This window comes from Arachis ipaensis, chromosome B6 (assembly GCF_059453495.1).
Source record: "Arachis ipaensis isolate K30076 ecotype BB chromosome B6, ASM5945349v1, whole genome shotgun sequence".
Classification (NCBI taxonomy): domain Eukaryota; kingdom Viridiplantae; phylum Streptophyta; class Magnoliopsida; order Fabales; family Fabaceae; genus Arachis; species Arachis ipaensis.
The window spans coordinates 12,694,788-12,713,512 of record NC_142441.1 but is presented as its reverse complement, the minus strand read 5'-3'; the positions used below and the strand labels follow the sequence as shown (position 1 = coordinate 12,713,512).

Here is an 18,725-nt window from a genome sequence, read left to right as displayed (position 1 = left end):
TTTACTTAGGTAATCCGTATCTACATATGATAGACTTCCAAATAAAAGTTCATACCTTTTCCAAGGTTATTTTGGCAAGTGGTTTTGCTTCTATCTATTTTGTAAAATAATCGACTACAACGAGAAAGAATTTTACCTATCCCTGTAATGCAGGGAATGGTCTGAGGATATCAAGCCCCTATTTGTGAAAAGACCATATGATGTCTACAGTGTGCAAGATCTCAGCAGGGCTGTGGATTCTTAGTGCACACTTCTAGCAATTGTCACAGCGTTGCACTTTATCCATGCAATCCTTCTTGAGGGAGGGCCAAAAGTATCCTCCTCGTAAAACTTTCGAAGGTAAACTTTGGCTGCCTATATGTGTGCCACAGATTTCTTTGTGTACTTCTGACATTGTGTAGTTAGATTCCTCATTTCTGAGACATTTCAATAGTGGCCTGGAGAAACCTTTTTTATATAGGTTGTCTCCAATGAGGGTAAAGTAACTTTCCCTCTTTTTAAACAATCCCAAGTTTTCTTCTGATGTTGGCACCTATCTAGTTTTCAAATAATCTACATATGGTGTTCTCCAATTTCCTTGCTGTGATAAATTTAAAATATGTATGCTATATATTCTTGGTTTTCCAAGGGTTAGTTATGATAATTCTGGTGATATATCTGTTCTAGTAGTGGACTTTAGGATTGCAAATCTGAGGCGTTGAAGGTGATGTTTGGAATGGGTGAGGTCAGTTGTTGTAACGTCGAACCTCCTCCTTCCATAGTTAGCATGGCTCCGTAAATTCTCTTTCTGGCCGAGTTGGTGATACCTCCTCTTGCAAAGCCCCCTGAGATGTAATTGATAACTTTTCTTGCTACAGAAGCTTGACTCGGAGTGGACCATCTTTTGTTGTCCTTGGAGGTGAAGCTCGGTTGGTCCGTGATCGTCAGAGGCTTGTTGCATCTTTTTGAATTCGTCTATTAACGTATTTGTCCAACAATTCTTGTCATGCCAATCATTCTAACTAGTCTTTTGCCACCACATATTCATCAGTTATGTGACCGAATTTTCGGTGAAAAGCGCAACACTTGCTTCTGTCCACGTACTTCTGATCTTGATAAGTTCCTACGTTGCTGGGTGTTTTTATGATCTTATCATGAAGGATTTCTTTGATTATGTCTTCTCTCTTAGTGTTGAATTGGGTATATGAGTCAAACTTCGGTGTTAGCCTGGATGGTTTCTTGTGATCTCGCGTTTGACTCGGCTTTCATCTCTGTGGGGTGTCTGTTTTTTGGTTCTCCTAGCTTCCTTGAGTTCCTCGATCTCCATCTGTCCAACCTCTTTGTCTCTAAACTCAGTTAGTGTTTTGGGCTTGGTGACAGCAATCGTTTAATTTCTTGGAATTTTTCTGAGTAGAGACCACTCTTCAAGGCATGCAAATGTACATTGAAACTAAGATCAGGAGTATTCATCGCAACGTTAGCGAACCTTGTCATATAATTTTTTAAGCTTTCATATTGGTTCTACTTTATTGTGATGAGGTAGCCAGAGTCATGGATGTAGGTTTTTGAAGCCGTAAAGTGGTTGATGAATAGATCGGCAAACTCCTCAAAGTTGGAAATTGAACCTGCAGGCAAACTAGAAAAACAAATTAAGGTAGTTCCATCCAAGAAAGTAGAAAAAGAACGGCATAAGATTGGATCAGAAATACCATTTAAAAACATCATGGACTCGAATTTGGTGACATGTATTTTGGGATCATCGATCCCTTCATATGGCTTCAAAGTTGTTCGGAGTGTAAAAGTTTTAGATATTTGAAAGTTCATTATTTCTGCCAAAAAAAGGTTCGTTCTTCTTTTTGTGGTCTTTGGGATGATGAGTTCCATTGCCGAGTTTGTCTCAGAATGGTGTTCATCTTCGATATTTTTCTTGTTGACATTCTTTTTCTACCCATCCTCTTTGGTCCCATCTGTGTTACTGACGAGAAGATCAACCATCTTTTTTACTTCCGCCTTGAGTGCGGTGTTCATGTCCACCAGTTCAGCATGAGTTGGAGTTGGAGGAGGTGGTGGCACAGCACCATCAGCCATGGTCGTTTTCCTGCAAAAGAAGAACAAATTATAATCATGGGATTATACGTAGTACCGGCTCCACGGTGGACACCAAATATTCCGGTCAGGAATCGTCCTTCCGAGGTATATCTCCTTGACACCGGGAAGTGCTCCTTGGTCTCCTACTCTTTGGTGGTGCTATAGGTTCCTCGGAAATTTGACCAGTGCGTAGGACCTGCAAAAAGGACTCCGACACTCAAATCAACATCAATTCTCAGAATATCTTAATTAAAACTATGAGTTAGGTGGTTTATGTGTAGCTATCATCTGCCCTCTATAACCTTGATCTTCTCCTATTTATCGTTGCTTAATGATAACCGACCTGTATGCAGTGGCGGATCCAGAAATTTTATAAGAGGGGGGCCAAATTAAATATAAAATAAATTAAAATATAACGTAATAAAAAATTAACAAAATATAATTTATAGTATATTGGTCAAAATTAATAATTATATTATATAAGAATTAACATTCAACTATACATACTTTAAGATTTTGGAATTTTTGAATTTGGTCTGCGATATTTCATATAACTAAAATTATCAATTTATCATCTGAAAGTAAATTTTAAAACATTCTCTTTTTCAACCTATACAATCATATAATTTGCTAAAAGTTCGTCTTTCGTCTTATTTTTAAATATTATTTTAATAATTTTTGTTATTTAAAAAATCTATTTAATTGTTCCTGTTAAGCAAAAGTTTTTTTTATAATTATTACTTTTTACATTAATCTAAACCTAAAATTTTCAATAAATTTTCAATTATTTATATATTTATATGTTTTTATTATTTTTTAAATTTATTTGTTAATTACTACTAATATATTATAATACACAATATAATTTATACATATTAAGTTACTAACTTATAAATTTCTTTTAGTATGTAATATATAAAAATATATTTAATCTATAATATATATATATATATATTAATTATATAATAATAATAAATTAATAGTGCTAATTTTTTTTAAAAAAATTGGGGGGACCATGGCTACCTTAGGCTCCCTTGGATCCGCCAGCGCCTATATGTGATTTGGCCGAGTTTCGCGCAGGAGCTATTGAGGTGCTAAACGATTACTTGATGAGATCATGTTTAAATATTTAAAAATCAGTTCTGAGGTATGACGTTGTATATCTGTGTTATTCAGGAATAGATAATAAATTATAAATTTATTTTAATATGTTATTATAATTAAAAATACTATTTGTTTACTAAAATTAGTCACTAAAATCAACCACCATTATATTTAAATAAAAATATGTATGTAGTTTAATTTATTTTCAATTTATATTTATATTTTAATATGTATTTTATACTAATGACTGGCTTTGATAACTAATTTTAATGTATACGTAACGTAATTGTATTACAATATTTGTCACCTTGCTTTAAACGTTACATTTATTAAGCAAAAAATTTATATCAATGTATAAATTTATAATATTTAAAAATTCAATTAATAATAAATAAATAATAAATAAAATATTTATATTTTATTTTATAAAAAATAATATATCATTTTATATGCTAATTATTTTCTCTTTTATTATTTTCTCTTCTATTTTCTTTTAATTCAAACAATATCAAAAATAAATAATAATTTTTTATTTTTTATTTTTTTATTTTTATTTCTCTTATTTTTCTCTAGGTAATCTGTTTAATGAAATTATCAGAGGTGATCAAATTTTCTTTTAATTCAAACAATATCAAAAATAAATAATAATTTTTTATTTTTTATTTTTTTTATTTTTATTTCTCTTATTTTTCTCTAGGTAATCTGTTTAATGAAATTATCAGAGGTGATCTAATAATCAAAGAATTGAATAGCACATACGAAATCTGTTTAATTCAATGGCGGTTAGTGTATCCAAAAAAGTTTTATAATTTCTCTTATTATTATTATTATTATTATTATTATTATTATTATTATTATTAAGATTTAACTAACATGTGTTTTAAAAATACATAATAACACTATTATTAATAAAATATTTTAAATATTTTTATTTAATAATTAAAAAATAAATATATTAAAAATTTTAATTTTATTTTTTTAATTTATCATCTTAATATATACTCCTATTAGGATTCAAATTAGATAAATCCTTATCGTTATATCAGTTTTATATTGTTTTTCTATCATAAAAGTCTTTAATTAATTATGTTTCACTTTTTTTTACTACAAAGAATGTAATTATTTGCAAAAACATGACATGTAACTAAAGGATAAACATAAATTAGATAATATCTATATATCTGTAGTATTAAATTATCAATATTTGGTTTATAAATTATAAATATTATTCGATTTGCATGATTATCGAATTAGATTGGATTTGATTCACACTCTAATAAAATTGAATCGTGGATATCATTTATGTATCCGCAGATTTGATCTATAAAGTCGCAACATATAATAAATAAATATAATTAAATAGTATATATAATTAAGTTTAATCTTACTATTTTAGAAAGTCTATTTTTTTAATGGACCACAAATACGACACGAAAGAAAGTGCTATGTTAGGATTTTTTAGTGCTCTGTTAGAGTTTCTTAATGGAGTTTCTACTGCCATCAAGACTGCATTGTCAACGTCAATTAAATCTCAATACAAATCTACTTAATCTGCATGGCTGAGACAACGAGGGATGAAGATCAGACCGAAGAAGACAACCGGAAAGGAGGTAGGAATGTGATTCTACTGGAAGAGGCAGACATATCAGAAGGTATTAATGCTTGCTCCAATAGTCTCTATGGCAGACTCTTTGCTTCCAAAACCTTCTCAATTGGAACCATGGGGAATGCTTTAAAGGCTATATGGGAAAACCCGGAAGGATTTAGCGTGAGTGACAAAGGGGATAATTCCTTCCAATTCTTTTTTAATAAAGAAGTGGATGTCTTGCGTGTTGAACGTGGTTTTCCATGGCTATTCAAAGATTATGTGCTCCATGTCAAGAGATGGAAGGAAGATTAGAACTGTGATGAAGAGATTATTTTCAATTTTCCAGTTTGGGTTCAATTTTGGGGTTTGCCATAATCGTTTAAAACCCTCGAAGTTGGACGTAAATTGGGAGAGAAACTGGGCACAGTGTTGGAGGTAGGTAAATTTCAGATGCGAGGCAGAGAAACTAGGATTGTGAAGACCAAAATCAATATTGATGAGGCCAGGCAAGTGAGAGATCAGTTAATAGTGGCAGGACCTAATAAAAAGGAGGTAGAAGTGGCACTGCGCTATGAGAGACTTGGAAAGTTCTGTACCTATTGCGCAAAATTGGGGCACGAGGTGAAAAACTGCCATGATCTGCTGAAGGACACAGAAAGTGATATGGTAAAAGAGGATGACATTGGCGAATGGGTTAAAGCCAGCCAAGTGGGAACGTGAATCTACTCCGAAGGAGAAAGAACATTCAACAACTCAACCCAAAATCAGAATAAGGCCACTCAACATAAGAAAAAACTGGTCTTAAATTGCTTATTGGAAGAATTTGCAGGGATGTCAATGCAAGAAGGGAAACAAAGTTTGAAACCACAAGACACTGGTAACAGGGCAGCACTTGAGTCACCTCAATCAGCCAATTCTAGAACAGAATGCATGGAGGTTATCATAGCTGGTCAGTTCAATACCAAGGAGGATGAAGGGCAGCTTATGCAATTCGCTATTGGGCAGTGTCTCACCACAGAGAAAGGTAGGAAGTGGAAAAGGTTAGCAAGACAAGGTGCTTCAGAGTCAGATACTAAAAGTGAACCCAAAAAAAGGTTGATGAGTGGTATAGCTGAAGGATTTACAAAGAAAGCAAGAACAGAGGATGAAAATGAAGTTGAACAGATGGTGGAGGGTGCCAACCTACAAATGGCACCCAAGGCGCCATGAGAACTATAGTTTGGAATTGTCGGGGTTTGGGGAGACCCCTGACAATTCACACCTTAAAAGGGATCTGTAAATCCCACTCCCTCGAGATTGTGTTTATAAGTGAAACAAAGAACCAATCTCGACAGGTGGAAGCAAAACTTCGGGTATGCGGCTACGAAAACTGGCATATTGTTAACCCGGCAGGAGTGGCAGGAGGACTTGTGCTAGCTTGGAAGGACAGCATCAGTGTTCAAATTATTAGCAGTGGAGAATTCTTTGTGGCAGCCGAAATTAAGGAAGTCGGAAGTAGTGAGGTATGGGCGTTCATTGGTGTCCATTTGAGTTGTTCAGAACAAATTTGATCCTTACAGTTTGAGGAGCTTACAACAATGAGCCAACACCTGGAAGGAAAAACGGTAATAGCAGGCGATTTTAATGCTATAACAAGCCAAGCGAAAAAGGAGGGTGGAGGCCAAAAATCAGCAACCACCACTGCAACATTCACTAATTTTATTGACAGTAACGAATTAGTGGATATTGGAATGGTGGGGCGCCCTTTCACATGGACAAATCGAAGACAAGGAGAGGATTTGGTGAAGGAGAGGCTTGACCGCTATTTAGTTGGGATGGAATGGAAGTTGAAGTTTCCGAATGCAGTGGTGCACAGGCTCACAGAGTCAGGCTCAGATCATGCTCCAATTTTGATGGAAACCGAACCTCAATCCTGGCATAGTAAAAGGCGATTTAAATACCAGGAACGTTGGTGTGGAGAAGAGGATGTCAAGAGAATTGTCAGCGAAGTGTGGAGAATGGAAGTTGTAGGCTCGACTATGTTCTCCTTGGCCCAAAAATTGAAAGTTTGTAGACATAGACTAGTTCAATGGTAGAAAACTCACAAAGCAAACTCTCGGAAAGAAATTGAGGACCTTCAAGCTAAACTAGAGGAGTTGCGGGTGGCTGGAATCAATGGGGGAGAGGAGGTAACCAGTTTGGAGGAGAAGTTGGAGCTGGCATATTTGAAAGAAGAGAGCTATTGGCGAGAAAAATCTGGAGTCAAGTGGCTAAAAGAAGGAGATCAGAACACTAGATTCTTTCACCAGAAATTTCAATCAAGGATGCGAAGGAATAGAATTTGGAGATTAGTGGGGAGGGACAATGAGATTGCATCAAAACCGGAGGATATTGCAAAGGTAGCTGAAGACTACTTTTGCGATATTTTTACTTCTTCTTGTTCGGCTGATCCGAATCCATACTTAGAGGATTTGGAGCCTAAGGTTACAACTTCCATGAATCGTAGGATCCAAAGGCTAGTAACTATGGACGAGGTCAAAAGAGCTACATTTAGTGTTCATGCTCAGAGTGCTCCTGGTGATGACGGGTTTACAGCTAAGTTTTTTCACTTTTTCTGGGATATAGTTGGAGGTGACGTTTTTAAGGCAGTGAGAAGTTTCTTTCACAGTGGCAGAATTCTAAAAAGCTTCAATCATACTCAAATTTGTTTGATTCCAAAGATGCCAGGTGCCAGTGACATGACTCAGGTACGACCGATCAGTTTGTCTTCAGTTATGTATAAAATTATTTCTAAAGTTATGGTGCACCGATTACAAGGTATTATGAATAAAATTATAAGCCCAAATCAGAGTGCATTTCTCAAAGATAGACTCATTTAAGATAATATTCTAATTGCCCACGAATGTATGCACTATTTGAAAAATAAGAGAAGTGGGGCAGAGCATGAGATGGCTATTAAACTAGACATGAGCAATGCTTATAATAGGGTTGAATGGCATTTTTTATGGTATATTATGGATAAGCTGGGCTTTGATGCTAAATGGATTAACTGGACTAAGGAATTGGTAACGACTGTTTCTTATTCTATCGTTGTGGAAGGTCAACCTTTTGGCTATTTTAGGCCAAATAGGGGCATCCGACAGGGTGACCCCTTATCTCCATATCTCTTTCTTTTTTGTGCAGAAGGGCTTTCCTTCTTGCTACACAAGGCAGAGCAAAATAGATTAATTCAAGGAGTTCAAGTTAATCGGAGATGCCAAACAGTTAATCACCTTTTGTTTGCTGATGATTCAATCTTTTTTTGCAAGAGCGTACCTAATACAAGCCAAAGTATTCTAGAATTGCTAGAGATCTATGAGGGTTTCAGTGGGCAAAAAGTCAATTTGAATAAGTCGGCTATCTTTTTCAGTCACAACACACCTCAGAACACAAGACTAGCAGTTGCTCAGACACTAAATATTGAACATATCGGAGCACAAGACAAATACCTGGGACTGCCCTCTATAGTTCAAAAATCAAAGAAAGCAACCTTTGGAGCTATCAAGGTTAAAGTTCAGAAGAGGATTATGGGTTGGAAAAGAAGTCTATTGTCATCAGGTGGCAGGCACACGCTATTGAGAGCGGTGGGGGAGGCGATTTCTATTTATACACTCTCTTGTTTCAAGCTCCCGGACACGCTGTTGACTGAGATTTATAGCATGCTCTCGCAATTTTGGTGGGGTCAAAAAGGCGCTGAACGAAGAATGGTTTGGATTAAATGGGACACAATGACGAGACCGAAGAAATATGAAGGGCTGGGGATCAAGGACCTAAGGGCGCAAAATTTGGCTTTATTGGGCAAGCAATGTTGGCGTCTAATGAAATACCCTAATTCTACTCTATCAAGAATGCTCAAAGCTAAATATTTCAGATATACAGATTTTCTACATGCAGAGATAGGAAGCGTACCGTCGTGGGGCTGGAAAAGTGGTCTTGAAGGGTGCAAGGTGATCGAGAAAGGCTTGTTATGGAAAATAGGCTCTGGCACTAATGTTCGCATCTCCCATGACCCCTGGCTCCCACCACCAGTGCCCCTTAATGTCCCTCAAAATGCACTCATAATCCCGCCAAATCTGCAAGTGTATTACGTTAGTGCGTTACTAAATCTTTATAGCCAACTGGAAAAACACCAACGGTAATTCGAAACCAATAGATTCGATTTGATGGTTTTGTAAATTCGACCCCCATTGTTTTGATTTAATAGTTGTTTCCATATCCCATTATTAGATTTATACATTACTGACATTTTTTCATTTTATCACGGTTTTACGTATAATTTTCATAAGTACACTTTTTTTTATCTATTATTTCATCAAATTACATTGAGTGTCCATCATCTACATCTTTGTATTTTATATATAATATTTTATATATAATATTTTTACTTTATATCAATTTTAAATTTATAAATTTTTTACTTTATAAAAAATAGTGATAATGAGTAGAAATAGTATCATTTATATAAGTATTAAAATTTTTGTTTTTTTTATTTTTAATACTTTTGAATTTTTATTATTATAAATTTTTTATATTTTGTGTACTCCTTATTTAAAAATTTTTTGATATTCTTGTACTATATTAGTACTCATATTTTTAGTAAAAATATTTTATATATATATATAAAATTAAATACTAAATTAATCGTTATACAATTATGTATAAATATTATTTAACTTATTTCAAAGTCTAAATTATACTTTCAACTTAATTTTTTATTTTAAGTACTTGTATAAATGATATTATTTCTACTCATTATCACTATTTTTTATAAAGTAGAAAATCTATAAATTTAAAATTGATATTGTTTCGGTGTAAAAATGATCACCGAGGTATAGCTCGTTCTGTCGATGCTTGAACTAGCTTTCCTTGGAGTAAGGAGGTGGAACGTCGTCTTCTTACTGGGGAGGCGGCGTTGGGCACCTGCAAAGGGACGCTCAAGTAAAAGAAAGAGTGTAAAGTGATTCATAGTAAAACTGAATGTATTGCGTACCTGTGACTAAGCTGGTCACTCGTATATATAGTGTTAGCTTTTAGGCGGTTATTCGTATTAGGTTTGACAAAGTCTTGTTTGCTATTATCTCGGCTGCTGGAGTTATGGTAATTTTAGTTAGAGAGATTTACGGGGAAGTTATCTCAGTCGATTTGCTGATTCTGATTCCGGAGTTGTAGGTAGAGGCCGATTTAAGGGAAACGGATCATAACCCCCAAGGTCGACTTGTTTTGAGAAGCCGGGTTATAAGCAGGTTGACATTAATCCAAGTTATAGTTCGGAATCAGAATCAGTGGAAACCCCCAAGGTCAACCTTGTTTATTAGTGGCTTGAAAAGCTGGTGACCGTGGGTTGTTGGTGGATGAGCCAGATCTTTGTTTTTTAGGAATACCTCGGAAATGGGATGGTACTCTCTTTTAAGTTGGTTTGGTGTTGACTCTTTTTTGCGGTTGATTTGAATTTATCGGATAAGTCGGTTAGGAAAGCAAAGCACGTACCCCATGTACTCCTGATGTAGGACGTGTTTATTTAGTTTTAAGCAGATTCCGATTTATAGGTTTACTTGAGCCGAGTTATAGCCAACAGATCATAGCCCCCAAGCTTGACGTGTGGTATTTTTGTGGTGATACGACGGGTTGAGCTTATGTATTTTTGTGGTGTTATAAATCGAAATAATAAATATAGCTCGGGATAGTGATTATAATCATAGTTCAGAATGGTGATAGTAATGGTAGTAGCCCCCAAACTCAACTTGTTGTATGTTAAAGAGTGATAGTCATGCTTGAAATTTTGGCGCAGATGAATAGTAAGATAAAAGAAATTTAAGAATGATTAAGGATAATGGTTAAATAATGAGGATAAGCCCTCAAGTTGAATCTAATAGCATGAAAAATAAAATATTTTTTTTTTTGAAAAAAAGGTTCTTGGTATACATCGGCTTAATTTTGACTAATTTCAACTTATAAATGCAAATTCGTATAAGTGTGTTGTTTGGATTGAATCGGACTTATAGATGAAAATATGATTGAATTTGTTCCGACATATAACTGTTACTGCATGTTTGAGTATAGTGGAGTATAGTGAGGTTGAAAGAGGTAGCATGATTTGCATGATAATTGTTCGGTATACCATTTGATGCTTTGGAATAGTTTGATCAAAAAGGTATTTTTGACTTATAAGGAGTAGAAATATTGATGAGAAAAACAAGTAAATGTTGACTTGGTTTGACAAATTCAATAAGTATGACTAGTAGTAATCAATGACGACCGTTGTTGATAGGTCAATATGTTGGTTGTTGTTGAGTTGTTTGGAAAATTGGTGAACTGATATAATAGACCGGTTTAAAATTGGGCATAGCATAGAGGTTGCCAATATTTAGAGTTGTACCAACTTATAGATCGGTTTGTTTGAAATTATTCTGACTCATAGGTGTCGGGTTGTTTTAAATGAGTTCGACGTATAGTTGTCAGTTCGTTTGAATTGAAATTATTTCGACTCATAGGTGTCGAGTTGTTTGAAATGAGTCTGACTTATAGATGTCAGTTTGTTTGAATTGAAATTATAACTCAGGAGAGTATATCTCGGTCGGAGATTCATATATGATTTTGAAGATTCGGAGTGGTTTTATCTTGTATGAGATGACTTATAGATCAATTAGGAATGATGAAAATGACAGGAAAAAATAAAAATAAGAGTACAGATATTTCATTAATGAAAAAATAATACATACATCTATTAGGCTAGTATTTGTATATTAGAAAGTACAAATTGTCCGAGTTATAATCTGCATGGCGGTACTGCGGTTGATTTGGTGAGATGATCTATAGCACTGGCTTTTTTTTTTCATCGGCATGATTGTATTACCCTGTATATAAGACTTTGACGTAGAAATGTATAATAGAAAAAATAGTACCAGATATACTTAAAGAAAGTCAATCAACAATGAAAGACAGATTGACAATATACAACAAAATATAGCATGTTCAAGATTGGTATATGAAATGGTAAGATACATTAAGGTAAAATGGTTCAAGTATATGGGTTAGTGCATACTTTATAAGAGGCCATGTAAAATAAAAAAAATTATATAAGCGGGTAGGTTATGCTAGTATAGGACGTATCAATTTTATATGTTGAGGTTATTCGTCTCTCAATTATCATTCAAGTTAATTTTTGGGTTTTTTTTTGTAAATTTATGTTTTGAATTTGTTGGTTAAAACTAAAATAGAATCCATTTGTTCGGGGAGCAGAATAATTGAAAAATAATGAAAAAAGACTTGAATAAAATAGTATGGATTAAATACTGAGCAATCAAAGCGTGATTTGAAAAGTAAAATAATAATTATAACAATGACAATGTAAACAAGAATGAGAAAAACTTGTTGTAGGTGGGTTTAGATTCATATATGATTCAACTCTTGGTTATATATCAAAAATAATAAAATCAATTTATTTGATCAAATACCTGCATAATTATGCTAATTCGAAATTTCTAACGAAAACATGGGAACTGAAAATGTAAATATGTAGTTAAAATTATATGTACCGTTAGATAATGTTACTAGAACATTTGGCAGAAATTGGTTTCTCTATTGATGGGTTTGGAGTGACTATTACCATATAAGAATAAGTAATTTGTATTTGTGCTGCTTCATTGAAACGCTAGATGATATTACCGAGCATTGTGTCGACCTTAGTTGGGAGAAAATCAAGTTTGAATCTTTATCTATGCTTTCATTACCGTGAGTAATATTCATGTCGTTGATTTGAAGCTTTATCAAAATTTTAACAATGGCTAATGCAGTTTTTGCTTCTATTTCTTTTAAACAAGAGTTCGACTAAAATTATTAGCTTTCAATAATTGATAATAACAAATATAAAGGTAGATTGATCATGTACAAAAACATAAAAGCAAAGAATAGATAATAACAAAATTTGATATATTTTATATCATGTTTGTTTTTACATTAATCAAATTACTTGTAAAGACATCATAATTATTTTTAATTTACTGAGAATAAAAAATCATCAGATATTGTGATGTTATATTAGATAAGGCATAAATAATAAAATTGAGTAGCAAATATTTCTAGAATATGTAAAAAATAATGTATATGTCATATGAAAATTTGTACAAAGATATTATAAAATATTGTTAAATTTGGTTAAAAAATTTGAATATAATTCCAACTTTATGAATATAATTTCCCTTTACTTAGATAAAAAGTTTGTGTGAGCTGTTTTCGTTATATTGGTGTTGATGACCGAGTCAGTATTAGATGTGGATCATTGTAATAGTGTAGGTGAAGATGACAATCTAATGGTAGATTTTTTAGTTGAGTATATTTCAGCAAATAAATTATTGAGTGTGCCTGAGATGTTGAAGATTAAATCTATACATACTGCTAAAATGTTATTAATTGAAATGTGAATTGTTTTTATTCAAAGTGTTAGTTGATATTGATGTGTGGTTGGTCTTCAGATTTATAGTTTATTTATAGTTTATAAATGATTTTATATTTTGGATAAGTTGAAACATGCGACGACTAGAAATAATAATAATGAGCTATAAAAAAAAAGTTACCAATGCTTTTAAAAAAGAAAGAAAAGGCAATATCTTAGATGGCAGAGACAGTGGTTTGATTAGTGCATTTTACTTTTAATAGTAGTTGGCTATGAACTTCTACCACCGAAGTTTTGGTATTTTTTTTTTAATTAATTAACTATAATTTGATTGGTATAACTTGAATGTTTGTTAAACGTGAACGTTGTATTTGTAGGTAAAGATATTGTAATACCCTACCACACTAAGCTTTACGCTTAAGCCGTAAAATAGAGGTGGTGTGGTATTACGACCTCTAAACTAAAATGAGTACATATAATAGCAGAAGAATTATAATATGCTAGGAGCCTTGAAGAAAAGAGGAAACAAAAATCGCAAAATAAAAGCGCAACGCTCTAGGAACGGGTTAACCTGCGTGCTAAGAAAACCATAACTATTAAACATATGATAACAGAAGTAGGAATAGAGTGCCAAAGATACAAAATAACAAGCTTCTAACTCAGCCTGCGAAGTCAAGACTGGCCGGAGAATATTTACATATATATATATATATATATATATATATATATATATATCCAAAACCAAAAAGTACATATACACAATCCTGCTTCTCCATAAACCTCTAGGAGGATCAAAAGAACAAGTTATGCAGAGAGAAAACTAAGTACATATATATACATCATAGCATAACAAAATAACTCTGTAACCACTCCGCTTCAAGGGTCCAGACGCCTAACGAGATGCCTCTCGACCTGCATCTGAAAAACAACATAGTATGGAATGAGAACCGGAGGTTTTCAGTATGGTAAAGGTGCCACACACATAATATATAAGGTCTTGGAAATGCTAGAGACAATCCTAGAACGCCGACACTCAGATTATAAAGCTTAAAGTATTAAACAAAAGCCATAAAAGGTGGTTTACTAAGGATATTTAAACCTAACTTAACCTTAAATCCAAATCCCATTCTGCCATTCCTCCATACCTCCAACTCCATCATGCATTTTCATAGACAACTAAACAGACAAAGGCAAGCACAAGAAGGTTACAAGTATTGTAGATAACAAATATACATTTAACATGGCAAGTACATTTAGGCACACCCAGTTAATACACAAGCAAGTAATTCAAGTAATATGCATATGATGCATGCCTGTCCTATAGCTGATGAGGCTCATTTGTCGGTTATCCAGCCAACCCGACAAGTCTGAATTGTCCTTAGACTGTCCCCCGACGTGCATCCCCAAGAGTCTATGCATAGATTTTTCTCAAATAATCAATAGTTCTCAATGGGGGTAACATTCCTGGGAATTTATATAGTGCCCGGTCACACTTACGTCGTAGGGTCAACAGAGTATCGAGTTTTCAACCTGGTACACGTGGTGGCAAGCCACAGCACTTAATCCAAGAAATCTCGTATCTCAGATTATTCAAATTCATAAGCCATATAAATAATTCAATTATAATTCATCAACATCTACATCATTCTCAATCGCATCTCATTCATCATTATACGTCAATCATATTCAATCCTTATCCTTCATTATCACACCTCCCATTCCGTCCATCAATAGTTCCAATTCAAAACATAATTCATTCTTTTCTAAATAAATCAAACTTAAAACATGCTCATTTCTTAATAACTCTAAATCAAACCATATAACACTTGAGTCTAAATCTTTTTAAATAATCATATAAACAAAATCTCTAATTTTTATAAAATTTTGGCAGCATTTCCTCTAAAACTCAGACTTTGCCATCCTTTTCGGGTCCAAACCTGCTTTCTTTTCAATTCAACATACCCTTCCTCATCATCATAACAATCACCACAATAAATCTACCTCAGATAAACAATTATACTCATACAATATTCAAATCCAACAACCCAAAATTCAACTAAGAATCATAGTTCACAAATCCTAGGTTTTTAACACAAAATACCTCATTATCACAACAACCTCCACAATAGTTATACCTCAAATCAATAATTCACCAAACTATTAGTTAATCGACAAGCACCAAACCAACCATGTTCATCAACAATAATATTCAACCATAATCCTCTCCAAATTAACATAACAACATTCACCATCCAAAATTAATAACTAATTATTCAATAAACTTCAACTAAATATATTCATCGACAAATTACTAAACATTAAACATACACCTGCATTCCAACTTATCCTATGGTCGTCTAGCCTAAGTTTTCACAGAACATTATATATTAAATGCAAGATACCTAAACCATACCTTGGCCGATTTCCACGTAACGACAAAAGCTATTTATTCAAAACCAAGACAGCCCCTCAAAACTCAACTAATCCGCTTCCCCCAAGTTCCAGTATTCACAATTTCAAGCTCCAATTATTTATTCACAACCTAATACACATTCATAACACATATATATCCAATTTAATACTCAAAGCTCAAATTCAATGAAAATAAAATAGAATTATCGTATCCTCACCTTACCCAAGCTTCACATAAGCAAGAGTGAACGTTTTTCTCAAGCTAATTGGATCCTACAACATCAGAAATCAAATAAATTCAACCTTCCCATTAAAAACTCAAAAATTGGGGAAAAAGAGGGCTGGAAGTGATTAAACAAGTTACCAGTAAAATTGTTCCGGTAGAAACGTAGAGCTCGACGCGGTGAACGCATAACAATTTGACATTCTTTCTTTCCTCTCCCTGATGCTCTTCGACACTGCCAAAAATGGGGAGAAGAAGAACGTGGGTTTACTTAAAGGGCTGGTCCGGTTGGGCCCACGGCCCGGTTCAACCGGTTCGGCCCATTCGGTCCAATCTTGGATCGTTTTCTTCGAAATTAGTGTCAAAATTTTTGTTTCGATGAGTTCTATCCTAATTTAATATAATTTTCTCATTTCTAATCATCCTTATTAAAAACTAATTTATTAACTAATAATCTACTAATTTAACCGGGGTTTACAGATATACCATGAGTAATTGCAATGATTAAATAGATGATACGATATTAATAGATAATATATAATATTTTTATTATTAAGTATAGATACCGTACTTTTAAGTACTTTCATATATATATTTATTATTATGATAAGAAGTTATGTATTCTAATTTGAATTATTATAATATAGAACTTATGGTATCTGAAGTTTTGAACTATAAAGAGGTAACAAAATAAAATGAGTTAGGCATGAAATAATTAAATACATGCTATTTATTGACCATTAGTATTTACCATTGTAAGAGGTATGGGTGGATCTTGTGTCTTTTAGATTATAGAGTCGGTGATCAGCTTATCATCAGGTTGTGTTGCTACTTTCTTCATCACTTCGGTCATCCTTTGAATTTCAGCCTTAAGAGACTCATTGGTCACTCTTTGAATTTTAGCCTTAAGGGACTCAATTTAACTATCAGTTTCGTCTGACAGGAAGTCGGGATCATTGGATTTTGTGGTTTTGTCCTTAATCAAAAAAGCCTGTAAAATGAACGAGAAATAGGAGAGACATAAGCGATAAAAAAGAAAGAAAAAAATAAGAGTAATTACCCAAATTAGTCCCCGAGGATTTTAAAAGCGGACATTTTAGTCCCCAAAAAAAATTAATACACACATTAATCCCCAATGTTTATCTCCATCACCCAAATCAGTCCCCAATCCAATTTCCGGCGTGACTCATCAACGGAAACTGCTGAGTTGGCACGTTCACTCGCACACGTGGCACTTAAGTGTCCACGTATGCTAAAAAGACAAAATAGTCCCTGCACAAGTAGCGAAAAGTGATGTCGTTTTAGTGTCTTCTCCCAAACATCTCATTGCAAATAAGTGTGAAATTCTTCATCTCTTGAAAACCCTAGTTCTTCGAAAGTTTCTGATTTTTGTCCATAACTAGAAATATCAATCTCACTTATTTATGGAAGAAGATCTAATTTTTCCAAAATTGCAGGATACAGCTTTGATTTATGGCGACACGAAATAGGACTTATTCGAATCAGATTCAAGGGTAGATCTTGCAGCTTGGAGTTATGTCTGCTTATGGCCATCAAATGGAGAAAAACTATTCTGCAAGGAGTCTCTTTGGTGATTCTGGTATGTAACTTTATCCCTCTTCTTCATTACTAATATTTTGGCACAAGAGAACGGCACTGTAGCTCCGCGCACTTTCAATTTTCAACACTTCTTTTTTAAATATGATTTTTTGTTAGATCGGCACTATTGTATCTAAGAACATGGACTCCTTTCCTTTATTAAAGTTAACAAAAGAATGAGTATGCATGATCTGTACCTAGCTAGGTATGGTGTATTTACCATATACATACAAGATCATAACTTGGATTAATATAACAATAGTGCACCGTATTCATACATCAAATTAGTAAAAAAAATATAAAAATATACAAAAAAAAGGTTATCAAATTACTAATCATATATATAAACATATACAAAAATGCTTTATCTTTCTCCTTTAAATTATCCTTTTGGTTATTTTGGCACAATATTGATAATTATCTAAATTTTTTATTTCATGATAACAGAGTTGAGGAGTAGTTATGTCTTGGAATCAAGATTCTACATCACTTCTTTTGCAGTAACAATCTTGATTACCTCGCTCGCCACTATTGGCCTTCTAATGATTACTATGCTGGTTGTTCTGATATTTTGCTATTGAATCCTAATTCATCCAATCTATATCGTAGGTAACATACTAATCTTGCCTAAATTTATTCTTTTTTCAGTTTATCAAAGTTTATTTTGAAATAACTGATAGTTTATCATGTCTTGGAAAAAGAAAAGATTTTTTGTGTATCTATAAGTATTCTTTTTTGTTGTTCTAACTCCAAGTTGATTTTCAGCACCAGTTAACTTGACATGATCTTATTGGTGTAGGTTTCATGATAACAACATTGTTAATTGTATGTTAGAGTTGCAATTAAAAGGCAATCTTGTTCTAGGATGTTGCAATGGATGGTGGTGAGATTGTTGGTAATGTTTCACACATATTTGCTGCTGGCACTGCTAGTTTGGAGCATAAAGTCATGGAGTTGCAGAGTAGAACTGACATGTTAGAAATTTTATCCAAATGTAGTTCCAGAAATTGAGTGCAACACGAGATTTTCAATGTATTTTTTGTTATATCGTATTTGCATTGTTGATTTTGGTCATAGGTTGCAACTGCTTCTTTGTAACTGATATATATAAGCAATGATTCAGTTCAAGGTTTGAATGATATTTGCATTCTGTTTTCTTTGTGAATTGAATCAAAGTTACATTAAACAAAATATTTGCAACATATAAGTGTTTATAAGTTTTACAAAAGATTTTCTTGGATGTTCATTATAAGATAATTACACAATTATATTTGTATGTAATCTAGCAAATTATTGGCTTAGTACCAAAGCAATTAATAAAA

The 18,725-nt window shown here is 33.4% G+C and overlaps 1 protein-coding gene across 1 annotated transcript; it reads left to right on the top strand.

Moving 5' to 3' along the window:
• Positions 1-5,964: 5,964 nt before the first annotated feature.
• Positions 5,965-18,505, top strand: LOC148554643 (uncharacterized). Its single transcript, XM_088490421.1, has 8 exons — positions 5,965-6,261; positions 6,319-6,738; positions 6,835-7,485; positions 9,947-10,074; positions 17,905-18,012; positions 18,203-18,221; positions 18,268-18,377; positions 18,481-18,505. The coding sequence occupies exons 1-8, from the start codon at positions 5,965-5,967 to the stop codon at positions 18,503-18,505; spliced, it is 1,758 nt and encodes a 585-aa protein (XP_088346547.1).
• Positions 18,506-18,725: the final 220 nt, after the last annotated feature.